The following is a 17,749-nucleotide window of genomic DNA, read 5'->3' on the forward strand; positions in this document are numbered from 1 at the left end:
AGAACCAGCTCCAGGGCTTGTATGGCCGCACCAAGTCACAGAATTTAGGACCCCCAAAGATTGCATCAGGCGGTAAGATATCCAGCGCCGGTGCCTCAATAAGCCTTAAGTATATGTGGAAATTTATGTATTCAGAATTCTCAAAAAGGCTTAAGTATATTCAGAAATTTATTTATTCAGAATTAGGCCTTAAGCATGTGCAAGAAATAGGCATATGTATAATAAATAACTAAACTAATACAATTCAGACTTAATTATCTCAGTGTGCGATAGGAGCAAGATAACATTTAACAGAACAACTTGTCATTAGTTGCCAAGCTCATGATGTACACTGACTACCAATAAGTATTTGGTCACCTGTGATAGAAAAGAAAAACTAACTTTATTCAAAATCAATAGTTCGTAGAGACTCCACGAGAGGTAATTATAGCACGGACCCTCCGGGGCATACTTTCCACAAGTCTTTGTATGACAGCTAGTGGTATTTTCTTCCACTCGGCTTGGAGAAGACATAGAAGTTCCTTCACCGATTTTGTACGAGTAGTGCACTCCTGAATTTGGCAATGCAACTCGTCCCAGAGGTTCTCAATAGGGTTCAGGTCTGGACTCTGGGCAGGCCAGTCCATTCGATTAACTCCATTGGCACCATACCATGCCTTGGTTAACGTCAAAACATGACAACTGGCATTGTCGTCCTGAAAGTAACAGGGGTCCAACCCGTAAAACTGCCACAACGTAGGAAGCACATTGTCATCCAAAATAGTGCAGCATGCATCGGAGTTGAGCTTACCATGAATGGGGACCAAGGGTCCCAGTTCATACCAGGAGAAACACCCCCAGACCATAATTCCACCTCCGCCGAACTTGACTGTTGGCACAATGCATTCTGGCAGGACACATTCTCCAGGTAGACGCCAGACCCAGACCCTGCCATCCGAACGGTAAAGGCTGAATCTTGATTCGTCACTCCAAAGAACTCGTTTCCACTGATCTACGGTCCAATTTCGATGTGTTTTGCACCACATTAACCGAGCAACGAGGTTGGACTTTGTGATCAAAGGCTTATGGGCAGCAGCACGACCATGAAAACCAAGCAGATGTACTGCCTTACGGATGGTATTCATTGAAACAATACTTCCGGATGCCTGTTGAAACTCCTCGCGGATGAGAGCCATCGGTTGGGTGCGGTTCTTCAGAATTTCTCTGGACAGCACTCGTCGGTCTCTATCTCCTAGTTTCTTTGGTCTGCCGACTAGGGGAACATTCCGACAATCACCGCTTACCTTCCACTTCTTAATCACATAGGCCACTGTCGATTTTAGGTACTTCAGATTGCTAGATATGTCCCTTAAGGATCTACAACATTTGTGATACCCGATAATTATACCTTTCTCGAAATCAGAGAGCTCCGAACTGCGAGGAATCTTGCATGGTACTAAAGCCGATGCTGTTTCCTACACGATATATACCGGCGGAGTCCGGGACGTACCTTAGGACCGCAGATATCGTCATTTGCATAGGTGTCCAAATACTTATTGGTAGTCAGTATATATTGAAGGGTAGCTGAATTTGATGATGACAGCCGCTAATTTTAAAGGTTTTCGGATATCACAAAACAAAGATAAAATTTTCCAATTAAAACAGATTTTGTAAAGAAATGTGGAGAAGCGGTAATAAATGAAGATGATATAAAAGAAGTGTTTCATTGTGATGACAATGCTTTTCAATCGTCAATCAATTAATGAATGGCGAAATCTCTAGTATGGTTCTAGATCCAGAAAATACGGCTACCGATATTTCAGAAAGTGAGACAGAAGTTACTGAAAACAAAAAAATTTTGATTGACAAGTTAGTCGGAATTCTCGAAACAACAGTTACAGGACTTCATCAATGTTATTAAACAAGAGATTATGTCTGTCTACAGAATTATATTATTATTATAACATATATCAGATAAGTATTAGCACAAAAAACGACGCAACTTATACAACTTACATTGAAAGAAATGTTTAATAAGGTAAACAAATAAATATTAAGCTTTTTTTGTAAATTTTGATACCCTTTAGATTATAAATACTTCATTATTTCATAAATAACGATTTAATATTTTTAATTTTATAATTTGTTCATGCCATCTTACTAGATTTAAACTGATAATCTAATATCCGGAAAAATGCCAAGTCCCAACGAGTCCAAATTTCGGACTTGTACTGTAATTGAATTTATTCTTTCAAAACTTGAAAATAAAAATAAATGGTAAAACCCTAGATTATGTGGCAGTGTGGCATGTCTCTGAAAAATTGCCATTTATTTATTGGGTTCTAAAACTACAATGCTATTTCAAAATTAAATGTCACAACTAATTCCAGTGGTAGAATTTCATTTTACTTAATATTTATGAGGTATATTATTAAAATATAAAATATCACTAACTCACTGAGTGCATGACCACCTTTATCCGATCATGAGATTTTTTTGTCTCTTAGTATACATTAGTTCATTAATTAAAATATGTTGCTTTCTCACTTTCTTTAATGATGTAAATATCAACATAATGAATAATATGTTATGGAAACTCAGACTAAAATAATTATACAAATTTAATTTATCTATTTAATTTGGTTTCAATATAAATCTTCACGAGCAGATCCAAAAATGCATGCCACTCAGAAGGTTAAATCAAATCAAAACATATCATTAAAAATTTTATACAGCATTATGCTTCACAATTAAATAAAATGACCATACAGATATAACATATATCAGATAATCATAAAATTAATTTTGTATACAAATATTCTTATACAAGAACTAATTATTTGTTTTAATAATTATATCTTAAAGACACAAAAATGTAATTAACCTTTATTACATATATTCATTTTTCATATATGATGATTTTATAATGAATTACTATCTTAGTTATGTGATATAATGATTTTATATTTAATTACTACAGTACAAAGTCCAAAATCTGGATGTCTATTAACCGGAATGATCTAAAATCCGGACCACAAACTTTTTTTTTTTTTTTGGTATGCTTTACGCATGTGTAATTTTGATTTTTCTTTCCATAATAAAACGTGGAGATTTTCACTTAAAAATTCCAATTCTTAATTTCACTTAGGCACTAAATAAAGTACCTCGTTATGGAAAAACAATCATGTAAGCATAAATTTTGAGATTAACAATTTGGCTCCGTAGCTGTGTATCTGCTTGGCATACATCTCAAACGTTCCGTTCCGTTTACCGCGCTTACCGAAACATTCACCTATTTTATATCCCTGACGGCGACCTGGAGAGTCATTATTTATTACATTTTGCTTTCATCCCACATTTATCAATACATAACAGCTTCAGTAATAACTCATGCAATGATGTCTAAACTTTTTTATATTAGTAATTGAATAACAAGAGTATGACAACCTTTTATGCTAACATTATGCTTGGCGATGATTATATATTTTTAAATGCTCTAAGAAATGTTGACAAGGAAAAATTCAACAAAAAATCCTTTTCATATGCTAAAAATAGATTTTGTTAATGAAACTCATAGGTCAAAAGATTACATTTAGTGCTATTTTAATTAAGAATAACTGATATGTTATTCACCATAAACCCAGAAGCGGCGGCAGAATATGTCGGCACTGGAAGGCAGAATTTAGGGAAGACAAAATTTTTTGAATTTGGGGAAGCACCGAGTGGCAAAATTAAGGCACGAGAAGTTTTGTACGATTTAGGGAAAGCACTGGGATGCAAAGTTTAGGTGCGGTGAAAATTTAGAGCTTAGGAAGGCGCTTTGTAGCAGAATTTAGAACCCGTAGAAACTACACCATGCATTATTTAGTGCCAGCCCTAAATAAAGCATTAAGTATATGTGGGAGTTTATTTATTCAGGACTCAGATTAGTAAACTAATACAATTCATGCTTAATTCAGTACGTAATAGGAGCAAGACGAAATTTAGCGAAACAACTTAGCTTTCGTCACCAATCTTATGATACACAGCCAATAATTTATCATGGATGCTACTAAGGTAGAGTAAAATTATCTTTACTGATTCTGAGGCATTTCAGTTAATGTAGCGGACTGCCCTGCTCCCTAATCTTTTAGTTTGATCCAGCTTATTATTTTTTTACAGACAATTATTATTACAGCAATTTTATAAAAACTAAGCTTGAACTTTCGATTATGTCGAAAAGAGTTTCCAATTCTGGAGCTGCCAAAGGATCTACAAAGCGAAACCAACTTTCAATGTCAATTAAACAAAAAGTGAAATTGCTGAGAAAAATGGATAAAGGCATCCCTCTCAAAATTATGCACAGAGTATGGCATTAAAAAGTCAACTTTATATGACAAAAGAAAAAGGAACTTTTTGAATTTTTTGTGGAAGCGACTTAAACAACTTACATTGAAAGAAATGTTTAATAAAGTAAACAAATAAATATTAAGATTTTTTTCATAAGTTTTGATACCCTTTAGATCATAATTGTTCTTTATTTCATATTTTTAATTGTAAAATTTCTGCATGCCATCTTACCAGATTTAAATTGATGATCTGATATCCGGAAAAATCCCAAATCCGGAATCGCCGAAGTCCGGATTTCAGACTTTGTACTGTACTTCATGTGCCATTATGTTGCACTCCCTATCTAAATCAAATGGGAAAATGCAGTAATGTAACATCTGACATTTAAAAAATTCCTTTATAACCAAGGCCTGATTACGTAAGGTTATGTCTAGAATCCCAGAATTTAGAGGACCCAGATATTAAACTGTAACTCTTCACTTTAATATTTTCTGTCAGGATAAGAAAATGAGCACTAAAACTTTGAAAGGATGTTGTGCCTACAATTTCTAGATTGTTTTATTTTAATCAGTCTCTGGCTATGGCTTGAAATGAATTTACATTAGGTGCCACTTAATGCAATCATTGTAACCAAATGACAATATTAAATAATAAGAAAGAAATGCCCTTCAGTTTAATATAAATATAACCAAAAACAAACAATTAGTTATATATTTACAACATTTATTTAGGAAAATGCAAGTTTGTTTGTAAACTGTTCATAATGTTTATTTGTGAACTATTCATTACATTTTTAGAAATTATTTGATCAATGCAGTACTCCTAATCTTAATACTCAAAGAGCATTCCTCATTAGGAGAGAATATGCCATGGTAAAATTTAAAATTAGGCAAAAAGGCAATTTTATGGACTTATCGTTTTTAAAGTTTTTTTTTTGGTTGTTGTTGGTTTTCGACGAAGAAGAACGATCTTTATCCGATCACCTTTAAAATCAACCGAGTTATTGCAAATTTATATCAAACTTAATGTTACTTCTTTGCTTCAAATTTAACAAAACTGAAACCAAACTCTTCAGCGACTTACACTCACTTGATAACATTTCTCTGTCGCCTGACAAGTTTTATAACCTATTTTGAATTTATTCTGACAGTTTCATCACATTAAGTGAGTTGTTGATCACAATTAGCAACATACTTTTCATGTTTTCGTACACAAACGGGCAAGACTTTGGCAATTCCATAGCATTATCTGATCGATAATATTAACTGTCATCATATTAAACAGCATCTACTGTAGTTATAACTTAACAATATGTTAATGTATAATGTTTAATAACCATATTTTGCATTTAAATGTGTCATACCATCTCCTGATTGATTGGATGGAGGAACCCAAGTTGAATATTCCGAGTTTCCAGTAGCATAGACATCAATATCTAGCTTAACTTTTTTAGAATTATCTTTTCTTTTATGTTTTTCAGAATTCACACTGCTATTATTCCCTGATTTTTGATTCTCTAATATAATTTCATCAGGTTTCTCAGGTCCAATACACTTCTTATTTGAGCCCGATTTATTTCTTTCAGAGTCAGTTTCTGAAGTTTGCCTATCATTTGATACATTAGTCGCAGAATCTTCTTCCACGTTTTTAACAACACACCGTTGAGCTCTTTTATCTTCATTGTTTTTAGCAGAAGGTTTAAGAAGTCCATAATTTGTTAATGTACTGCTTTCCTCAATAGCTGAATGACTTAAGCTAGTGTTTTGCTTTTCACAAAATTCTGACTCATTTTTAGGATCTACATCTTCCATATCACTCTCTACTTCTTCCATATCTTCATTTTTATGCTTAGAAACAAATACTGGTATTTTCTCTTGTTTGACAGTAGGTAAATTCAATTTTGTTTTTAACTTTTTACCAATCATTCCTGGAAATTTATTTGTAATTTCTGGAATTTTTGCAGGCCTCGTAATATCTAATAACTTTTCTAAATGTATCTTTTCTTTTTCAGCCTCAACTAATCTAAACTTTAATTTCCTCCTTTCAATCTTGTCCTTAGGTCCTTGATTTGTTTCAGATAAATTGGACATGTATATATCAAGTAAGTCTTTGTCACCTTCATTATCACCTGTAGATATTTTTACAACAGATTCAGATAGTTTATTACTTATTTCAGCAATTTCTTCAGTAACTGCTTTAAGTTTAGCTTCGATAGTTTCATGAGTCTCCACTTCTTGCTTTTTATCCATTCGTTTGCGAATTTCTCTCTTTTTCTCAATTGTACCAGTTCTATCTAAAAATGTATCTTCATCACTATCATAATAATCATTCTCTTCCCACTTTTTCTTCTTACGTTGCCGACTTTCATGGTGAGACTGACGGAGCAAACCTAAACGATCTAACATTCGACATGCTTCTAATGCACAAGCAACAACTGCTTCTTTCTTCTTACCAGACACAGACGCTTCTACTGGTAAATAATCTCCGGAAGGAGTGTCAACCGGTAACTGAATTCGACAAACAAATGTTCTGTAGCCCTTTTCTTCTACATCATACTCTAGTTCATAGCCTTCTCTTTCAAACCATCCACGTAATGTTTTCTTGGGATCATCTAAGTAAAGTTCTTCATTAGCGGTTGAAAGTGCAAATGGATTTTCAGCCATACCTTCTTCTTCTTCTTCCACAGCATCATCACAAAGACCCCAGTCACAAACATCATCATTTGTTACTGCACTTTCCTCTTTATTCAGAGTCTCCTCCTCTTCCTCAGGACCTTGAAAAATATGCAGTCTGGAGCTTCCACCAAATTTCAAAACATATCCAACTTTTAATTTGTAATAAATTTTCGGCTTAATTTGTTCCTTATTTAAAAATGTTCCATGAGTGCTGTTTAAATCATATAAATAAAATCCCTTCGGATGTGAACTGTCTCCTTTGCAATATTGTAACACAGCATGGTACCTAGAAACTGAAGGATGCTCAAATACAATATCACAAACATCCATTCTACCAAATACCACGACAGAAGTACGGATTTTAAAAGTAGAGACGAGAGTACCATTCTTAATTACCTCAAATTCGTACTCAGGTGGCGGTGTACCACCCCATTCGGGTTCATTATATGGTAACGGGACGCTTTCTTTTGAAGTTTTCTGACTTACTGGGTCGGTATCGCTTGAAGCCGATTCATTAACATTATTTTTCTTTGAAGACAAATTATCACCAGAAAGAGACTGTACAGGATGCGCAGTTGGAACTTTAAATACTTCAGAGAGATTATCTGTTTCAGCCATCTCTTACAAAATAAAATAACACCGTAATTTAAACTTAAAACCAATTTGTATTTACAATTGCTGTTTGCTGCATCAATTCATTTTTCAGCACGAAGGCGAAAAATCAAGTATTATTATGAAAGAAAGAAAGGTTAGTATTAGGACCATCCTGTGTTCAAAGAACAGCCTTGACACGAAATGGTTCAAGGAGATTAGAATAGTCTCCTTGAAATTCTCACCACCAATTCTATTCTAACCTCCTTGAAATGGTTTATGGCTTTTGGAAAATCTAGTTGCGGCTCTCGAACTTTCTTGAATACCAATATGCAACTCTAACTGACATGAAGTTTGGCCATCTCTGCAGCCATATTAGGTTTAATTATGACAGCCATTAATTGATCACTTAGAAAAGTATTTTTTCAGGGATTTTTTTTTATAATTTCATGCATAATTTAACATATAGTAGCCAAAGATACACTTCCTCTAAGGGCGCCATATTTTAACGGAACGCTTCATGCAAATAAACGGCCTTTGGCGACTTGAACATTCGAAAATGATTTGCTATTTTTAGCGACTATAAGCTAGATGGTTGTTTTAATAAAGAATCACATTATTCAAAATAAAGGCTACGCAGATTTCAAAATAAATGCTATGCATTTTTTCTCTGAGAAGACTCAGAGACAAAGACTCCTTCTAGAGTATTTTTAATGAGTTTAATATAGCTTTCACGCCAAATTTTATAAGTACGTTAAATGGTGTAAAATGTATTTATTTTTACTTATGCAAATAAAAATGAACTGGTGCTGTGAAAATGAACTAATACAATGCCAAGACCCCGCATGACTTTATCCAATATTTTGCAACTTCCATATGATAGGCGGGGTTTCGCGCACAGCTTGAACGATAGCTTTTATTTTCATTTTCATTCATTGAGATTAATGTAATATTTTCGTGTGCTGTTGTTACTTTTGAATGGTTATAAATGGCAAAAATTGTAAGGGTCGAAGGGTATCAACCCGTAAAGAATGCTATAACAGAGTTTTCTAAATCACATCAGTTATTTCTGTTATTTACAGGTGCAGAAGACGCTGAGGGGCGGTCTTGGTGTCCTGATTGTGTTGACGGTACGTTTCTTTAGTTATTATAATTTATTAATTAGTAATAGTTTTGTAGATATAGTAATTTGAATAACTATTATGGTGCCTTTATTTATCAGTCAACCTTATGATCTCTCAAGTTAATTAGAGCATTAAATTACAAGAACATGCCTGTAGCAGATGTGTGCAATCCATGTTTAATGTGGAAATTCATTTTCAAATTAGATAATAATTCCATAGTTCTGTCGAGTTAAGAATTCATAATTTATAATTGGAGCATCTTAATATCAAATCGTAAAAATTAGAGGTTTTTTTTTTTTTTTTTTTTTTTGTGTGTGTGTGTGTGTGTGTGTGTGTCTATGAGTTAATTTAGGATGTTACTGGAAAAATTAAATAATTAAAATTGATCTGACACTCAAATCAAAATTTCTGAATATCTTAACTTTCAGATTCACATGAGTCTAGTTATTAATGTATGTGACATCTGTTTAAATCAGGGATTCTTAATCCTTTTCATCTATAGGCCCCCTTTTAAAAGAGTTTTTTTTAATCGATTTTTCTCTACATAATTAATATACAGCATAATCTTAATGCAAATAATTGCACATAATAACTTAAAAATAATGGATTAGAATATGAAGAATAGATTTTTAAAAAAAGGTTTATTTGATTTTATTATTTTTAATTTTAGAAATATAAACAATTATTCATAAACAAAATCACAGATTCTAATTACACAAAAGTTCAGTGTTAATTAACATGATAGTTGCACTCGATGTATTGATGCAGTTTTTTAAGATTTGGCCTAAAATTGCTTAATTCTTAAATTACCTCATCCAAAAATATTCAACTTTATTGTTTTCTGTAGTAAATTATTGACTTGATTAAAGCCTGCTTCAATTAGGTAAGAAGGAAGAAAAATCAATAATGTTAGTTTGGAAACAATTTTTATTTTAAGATATTTCTATCAGATGACTTTAAAATTTCAAGACTTAGTTAACTCATGCATTTTGAGTAAGATTTGTGGTTGAACATCCTCTTTCAATATGACCAACTCTTCTGGCATAGTAATATCAAGATCAGGTACACTGTGGTTTTAACATACATTTTCGTTTGTATTTATTTAATTTGATTTCTTTTTTACTCCTTGATATAACTTTATATCAATAAATAATTAATTATCGGAACTACTCTGATATGCGCCCTCAAGTCGCCAAATATTTTTGGCGAGAAACTTCACGCTGCCATATTACTATCTAAATTTTTTGTTTACATTTCGAACTTTTAGCCTAAAATGTCTCCAAAAACGCGGTTTTCGCACATGCAAAAACTACGTTTTCAACATACAATTTAGCTAAAAATCCGAAACAAAAACAAAAAATTTAGATAGCAAAAACGTAAAGTTTCTAACCAAAAATATTTGACGAGAATCCATGTGCACAACGACATGTTTTAACTTAAAAAGACATCTACGAATGGCACAATGTAGGCAACGAACGAATCTACAAACTACGCACACCTCGCTTTAATAAATTAACAACAATAAATTTCAAAGAATACCATGTACACAGCATCCTGTTTAAACTTAAAAAAAATTCTACGAATTGCACAATTTAGGCAAGGAAGGAATCTACGCACTCCTCGCTTTAATAAAATAACATAACAACAATAAATTTCAAATAATACCATGTACACAGCGTTCTGTTTCAACTTTAAAAAACATCTACGAATTGCACAGTCTAGACACTAAACAACAAAATAAACTAAAATAAATTTCAAACAATTTAAAAAAACAACAATAACGACAGAAATTCATACTAAAGAACCAATGAACATAACATTCTACAAAATGAGAACAAGGATAAAATAAAATGCACTTACCATGAATTAATGCGTTTTCGAATAGCAGAAATATAAATTTCATACCGCCACGTAATCACTATCGTAGTTACATGACAGCCAGACACACTATCCAGAAAATTTATACTATGGTTCATAAATAAATAAAATCACAAATCCCTACTTCTATCATGCACTGCCATTAAAAATAATCTCCCAGACCCTCTTTCCACACTTCCAAATACCCACTATCCCTCAACAGGATAGCCACAATGATATTTCCTTTTGCCGAACTTCAATTCAACAACTAACCATTTTATCTTTCCCTCCCATCTTCTCAGACACAGAGGCGAATCAACGAGCTCCAGCGAAAGATTTTTCAACATCAACAAGGTTGCCATAGAACACGCAATCGTGCCAAAAACCAGCGCAGAACACATATCGCCACATTTGGTGAAATTAGGGCGTATATTAGAGTTGTACCTAATTATCAATTTTATTCATAAAATTTGTGTATAGTCAATGGATTCTTGATTATGGCAATCGATTACCGGTGCATATTCAGCTGAAAACCTCCCGTCAACCTCCTAATCATCATTCACCCCCTTTAAAATTTTATTTTAAAACAATACTGAAAAACCTCATTAGGAACCTTTGGTTTAAATCTTTTGTTGCATGCTATGGATCTCAATAATATAAATAAAAAATTTTTATTCTTGTAAACTTAATTTCTAAAAGAGGAAGCTCATTACAGTTTGGTATGTGAATTGAATTTTACAGGATATGTCTGTTTTATTGAAGATTATGGCACTTGTCTTCTACAGCAGCCATAGCGAGACTCTTGAATTGGCACATTTCTGCATTGACAAGACCTGAATATTTATGGTTATTGATCTGCATATATGCATTTCTTGTAGTGTTACTTTTAAAATCTATTGATTTTTCATTCATGCTTGTAGTTCATATTTCTTCGGCTAGTAGAAATTCTTGATTTAAAATATAGCAGTAAATTCAGTTTTTAAATATAACAATTGTTTGTACTCTTCTATTATTGGGACGTGATACAAAAATGTATGTATATATGCATGTACATATATACACTCAAGAGCCAAAAACATTATGACCAGCCCTACATTTTGCGATGAGCGCACTTGGGTGACGTGGAAGGCACGTGATCAGGTGGTAGTGGTATTTAACTGCTGCTGGAGAGTCTGAAGAATCATTCTTTCACTTACTTCTGTGTGTGATGGGAAAGGCTGCGGATCTCAGCGACTTTGATAGAGTGCAGATTGTAATGGTTCAAAGGCTTGGAACAAGTATTTCCGAAACTGCACGACTCGTGGGTTGTTCGCGATCTACAGTTGTTAGTACGTATGAAAAGTGGATGAATGATGGTGAAACCAGCAGTAGACGACATAGTATTGGACGTACACACGCTATCAAAGAAAAAGGTCATCGGAGACTGTCTCGCATGGTGAAGCAAAACCGGAGCCAGACAGTGGCTCAGCTGGCAGCCGAATACAATGCAGGGCCAAGTATAAAAGTATTGGAGCACACTGTTCAGTGGACACTGTTGGATATGGGGCTACGCAGCAAACGTCCCACTCGTGTGCCTTTGCTGACCAAGCGTCATCGCCAAATGAGCCTGCGCTGGGCCCGGGAACATCGCGACTGGTCCATGGATCAGTGGGAGAGAGTTGCAGAGTTGCCTTGTCAAATGAATCGCGGTTTGTCATTCATCATGCCGATGGCCGTGTCAGGATACGCCGTCTTCCAGGCAAACAGTTGCTCCCTCAATGCACAGTAGGTCATACACATGCCAGTGGTGGCGGTATTATGCTCTGGGAGACGTTCTCTTGGGCGTCTCTGGGACCCGTGGTTGTGGTAGATCAGACCATGAATGCTACAGGGTATCTGAACATCATTGCAGACCAGTTGCACCCTTACATGGCCTCTGTTTTTCCAGCTGGAAATGGAATGTTCCAACAGAACAATGCCCCGTGTCACAAGGCTACAATTGTGTTGGAGTGGTTCCAGGAACATGATGCTGATTTCCAGTTAATGTCCTGGCCGCCTAACTCACCAGATCTCAATCCGATAGAACACATTTGAGATGTCATGGGACGGCAGCTCAGAGGTTTAAAACCACCAATTCGCAATATCTCGGATTTGCGTGACCGTTGCTATAACATCTGGTACAATCTGTCTCCGGCCATCTATCAAGGACTTGTGGCATCTATGCCAAGGCGGGTTGAAGCTGTGTTGCGTGCCAAAGGTGGCCCAACTCGTTATTGACAGGTGGTCATAATGTTTTGGCTCTTGAGTGTACATACATTCCTGAATGAGGTCCAGGTAGCAGAAGAGTATCCATTCTTTTGTGTGTACAAATTTTCCTTTTAAATTATAGCAGTTTTTCATTGCAAATATTTATCATATTTACTATTTTCAATCTACCATCAACTGAAAAAAAAAGGTATAGTTTTTTTGCAAGAAGAGCTATTTTACCAAAAGAAGGAATTTGTAAATATTGGCATAATATGCAAATATATATTGGAAACCATTTGTGATGCAGTCTCAGCAGCTGCTCAAAAAAAAAAAAAAAAAAAAGGAAACACTTCTGCAAAGAACTCTGTAAATGTAAACACAGCCAACAATGGCAGTAATAGTTCACACCTGGTATCCCAATGAATTTGATTGTTCAGAGGTAGCAACTATTCCTTTTATATTTGATTTGATTCCTTACACTCCTAGGAGGATCATAATTTTGCTGTTGTAGCATCACACTCATTGTTAGCCTTTTTATATGTAATTTATTCTTCACTTATTCACTATTATTTTGTAATTAAGGAAGTTGCAAGAGACATATCCTTGTCTGCAGTGGTGCCTCTCAAAAGGATTATTGTCTTCATCAAAAACATGTTCACAGCAAATAACAGGGCTAATCTTTGGAAAATGGTAACAGGTAGTTTCGCAACATTTTGGTAAGGCGATAAAGGTTACTAGCTAGGACTTTAGCAGTGTACATGGATAAAGTCAAGAGTGTGCGCAATGCCATTTTTGTGCAATTCTGGGTTTTTTTTTTAAGTGAAAATAGGTCAACGTGTACATGGATGATACCGTGTATGTGCAATTTTTAAAAACGTGGCAAGCAGTGGGCGATTCTGCACTTTCTCCTAATTTCGCACCTAATCTTCGTCATGATTAAGCACTTTTGTTCCATAAAATTTCTAGCATTAGCGTAATTCGGCTAGCAGATTGTTGGAAAAAAATGTTGAATAAAAAAAAGAAAAATGCTTTTACTTCGTGAAAACAAAATGGCGTCCAAACAAAACCTAGCAGGTTGCTGTAGCAGGGTTGGTCGCCAAATTTTTGCCGAAAAATCGCCAAGTTACCATAATCCAAAGATTAACCAATAACAGATCAGTGAATATTTTGATGTTACTGATTAAGATGAGGAAACAACTAAGGGTAACAAAGGGAATAACTATTATAACTGATGAATGGTAGGCATGAGTATTATATACATCAGACTGTTAATAATTTCACAAATTCTGTTAATCTGCCGTGGTGCACATACCCAGTCCACAGAATTGAACGAGCAGCCTCTGAAAGTAAAATTGCAAAAGGTCTTCATAAGGAAAATCTATCTGATCACGTACTTGAATACCAATTTCGGCATAAAGTTAAACATAATGGCAAGATCCATTCAAAAAAATTTAATACACCATAAAACATAATATCCTGTTAGGATAATACATCTCTGGCAATTTACTTAATGGCACAGGTTTTTGGAAAAAAAAAGGGGCCCTTTTTTCCAGGGCGATAAAAATAGTAAATAAATAAGAAATGAAATATTGGTAGATATAAGTATATACTGTCAAAAGTCGTTAATCCGGACTCGTCGGGACTTCGGTGATTCCGGATTATCGATTTTTCCGGATTATAGATCATCAGTTTAAATCTGGTAAAATGGCATGAAGAAATTATAAAATTAAAAATATGAAACCGTAATTTATGAAATAAAGAACAATTATGATCTAAAGTATATCAAAATTTACAAAAAAAAAAAAAAGCTTAATATTTATTTGTTTACTTTATTAAACATTTCTTTCAACGTAAGTTGTTTAAGTTGCTTCATTTTTTATGTGATAATACATTCTCTTTAATTCTATAAACATACATAATTTCTTGTTCAGTTACAAAGTTCCGTTGTTCAAGTCCTATAATTGCTGTGTCGAGAACACCGACTAATTTGTCAATCGAAATTTTTTTGTTTTCAATAACCTCTGTCACTTTCTTCGCTATCGGAAGCAAATTATAATGACGAGGCATTTGATTTAAATCATATCAAAGACGGAGTATATCGAAATGAAATACTACATTTAGTAAGCAATTATAAGCCAAATAAAATAAAAACATCTGCCCTGAAGCTAAGGATAGTGCTGACAAATCAACTTCCAATTCATTGCGCGCCGCGCGCCGCGGCGTTAAAGATAAACAAAGCTTATATAAACAAACGTTAAAGTTTAGATAAACAAAGGATATGCCTTTATCCATTTTTTGCAGCAATTCCACTTTTTGTTTAATGGACTCCGAAACATACTTTCGCTTTGTAGATCCATTACATATTAGTAAATATAAATCGGAAAATCTATTTGACATAATCGAAAGTTCAAGCTTACTTTCATAAAATTGCTCTAACAGTCTGCAAAAAATAATAAGCCGGATCCAATTCGAAGATTAAGGAACAACGCAATCTGCAACATTAACTGAAATAGATGATTAGAGCTTAGGTTATACAGTCCGTTATACATTAAACGCGCATTCGTAAACGTATTTTGCGCACGCGCACATGCAAATTCGCAGCCGTAAAGGTCTTACGTGCATGCGTCAACGCGAGGCATGCGCAGAAAGTTTGTAGCTTTGAGGTCTGGCTTATAGATCATTCCGGATTATGGGTGTCCGAATTAATGACTTTTGACTGTAATTGTTTTAAACTGGCTTATAATAGAATTAATTAGAAATATATTTCAATAATAACACTAGCATTTACATTACTTGTTTATGCCAATTTTTACTTACATATGCTTAACATTGTGTTTTTCTACATCATCTATGTAACATTGGAATTTAATTGTCTTGAATACCATGTCTAACCAGCTAGTTTTTACTTGTTTATGCTCAATATCATGCTTATCTGCTAAATTGAATTTTAATTATACTAATTATCATGTTTAACAAGTTGCTTAATATCACACTATGAACTAAATATCATGTTTAAAATGCTAAATATGACTTATATATGCTTTATACCATGTTTTATTAACCATATATTGCTAAAACCAATAGCATTGGTGAGCTGCGACAAAAAAAGCACTATCACCAATGAGTTCTTTGTGAGAGAAAAGTCTGTATGCTGAGAATTTGATTTAGTGGATCATAAATATCCTTTCTAACAACACCATGGGGATCAACAAAATGGCGAAACAAAAAGCACAGAGGTACCGCTCGCCATCAGCTGGAATCCTGTATAGCTAAAGTGACATCATTTTCATTGACACAAAGCAGAATGTTTTTTAATATACAGTCAAAAGTCGTTAATTCGGACTCCCGTAATCCGGAGTGATCTATAATCCGGACCTCAAAGCTAAAATCTTTCTGCGCATGCGCCGCATTGACGCATGCGCATAGGCGTTTTACTCGTGCGCGCAAGACATTTACGACTGCGCATATGCATCTGCGCAAGTGCAGAATACGTTTTCGCGTGCGCGTTTAATGTATAACGGACGGTAAAAGCTAAAATTATCTAATTATCTATTTCAGTTAATGTTGATAATTGCGTTGTTCCTTAATCTTCAAATTGGATCCGGCTTATTATTTTTTGCAGACTGTAAGAGCAATTTTATAAAAGTAAGCTTGAACTTTCGATTATGTCAAATAGAATTTCCGATGCTGGGGCTCCCAAAGGATCTAGAAAACGAAAGTATTTTTCGATGTCCATCAAACAAAAAACGAATTGCTACAAAAAATGGATAAAAACATATCCTTTGTTTATCTAACCGTTCCGAAATCTGTTTATCAATTTCACGCTGCTCTGCGCGGGGGGGGGGCACGTCGCGGCACGCAATGAACTGGAAGTTGATCTGTCAACACTATCGTTATCTTCAGGGCAGATGTTTTTATTTTAGTCGGCTTATAATTCCTTACTAAATGTAGTATTTAATTTCGATGTACTCCGTCTTTGATATGATTTAAATCAAATTCCTCGTCATTATAAATATCACGAATACAAATCACATAGTTTTCTGGTTGCAATTTTCTAATTTCGGCTATGAGTAAGGTATGCTTTACGCATCCGCGCGTTAAAAGAAATGTTTAATAAAGTAAAAAAATAAATATTAGGCTTCTTTTTTGGTAAATTTGGATACCCTTTAGATCATAATTGCTCATTATTTTATAAATTACGGTTTCATATTTTTAATTTTATAATTTCTGCATGCCATCTTACCAGATTTAAACTGATGATCTATAATCTGGAAAAATCGATAATCCGGAATCGCCGAAGTCCCGACGAGTCCGGATTAAAGACTTTTGACTGTATATGAGAAAATACAGTTAAGACATCATTTGTTAATTTTATGAGATTAATTTAATAGGCATTTATGTTGCAACTAAGAATTTTCAGCGATTAGCAATGGTGGAACTCGGTCAGTTCAGCAAAACTGTTCTTCTTAATACATTTGTCTTCCCCCAAGTCCTGCTATGCTGCCTCAACGTGGCGGGGGGGTCACTGGGCGGAACGGGCAAAGTACGTCGGGAGCACAGTTCCTGGTAGGGCCACCCTAGGCATGAAGGCCATTCCAACATGCCCAGCTAAAGCATAGCAAGTGAAGATTCTTCAGTGGATTACCATCTCGGTGATCGGATGTCACAATCCTTGAGCCCCAGTGATCTCTCCTCCTTTCTGCCTCCTCTCCTCTTCACTGCAACTTTTCCCGTTTTCCTTCTCCCATGTGGTTTCCCTTTCTGAGGTTTGGGCTCGTCATAAGAAACTGGCACGGCCTTGTGGCACTCCCTAGCTCTTCGAATGGCGAGAAAACTGCCCATGTGTTTGCCGCGCGTGGAGACTCGTGTCACTGGAAAGGAGGGTCCTGGTAGTTGAGGGGCAAGGTACTGTCCCCAACACACTGCTTTGGCCTCTGCTTCAGTTAAACGGGAGGCACCTTGTCGTCC

The 17,749-nt window shown here is 34.8% G+C and overlaps 2 protein-coding genes across 2 annotated transcripts in view; one reads left to right on the forward strand and one right to left on the reverse strand.

Moving 5' to 3' along the window:
• Window positions 1-4,951: 4,951 nt before the first annotated feature.
• Window positions 4,952-7,952, reverse strand: LOC118200789 (kanadaptin). The gene has a single exon (XM_035372750.2). The coding sequence runs from the start codon at window positions 7,599-7,601 to the stop codon at window positions 5,637-5,639; it is 1,965 nt and encodes a 654-aa protein (XP_035228641.2). The 5' UTR covers window positions 7,602-7,952; the 3' UTR covers window positions 4,952-5,636.
• Window positions 7,953-8,429: 477 nt separating this feature from the next.
• Window positions 8,430-17,749, forward strand: part of LOC118200790 (thioredoxin domain-containing protein 17-like) — a 33,184-nt gene continuing 23,864 nt past the window's right edge. The window contains exon 1 of the mRNA XM_035372751.2: window positions 8,430-8,704. Coding sequence (XP_035228642.1) covers window positions 8,563-8,704 — 142 coding nt within the window. The 5' untranslated portion in view covers window positions 8,430-8,562. The remainder of the gene's footprint in view (window positions 8,705-17,749) is intronic.

This window comes from Stegodyphus dumicola, chromosome 10 (genome assembly GCF_044657685.1).
Source record: "Stegodyphus dumicola isolate Sdum_Otavi_A_Nest chromosome 10, ASM4465768v1".
Taxonomy (NCBI): Eukaryota; Metazoa; Arthropoda; class Arachnida; order Araneae; family Eresidae; genus Stegodyphus; species Stegodyphus dumicola.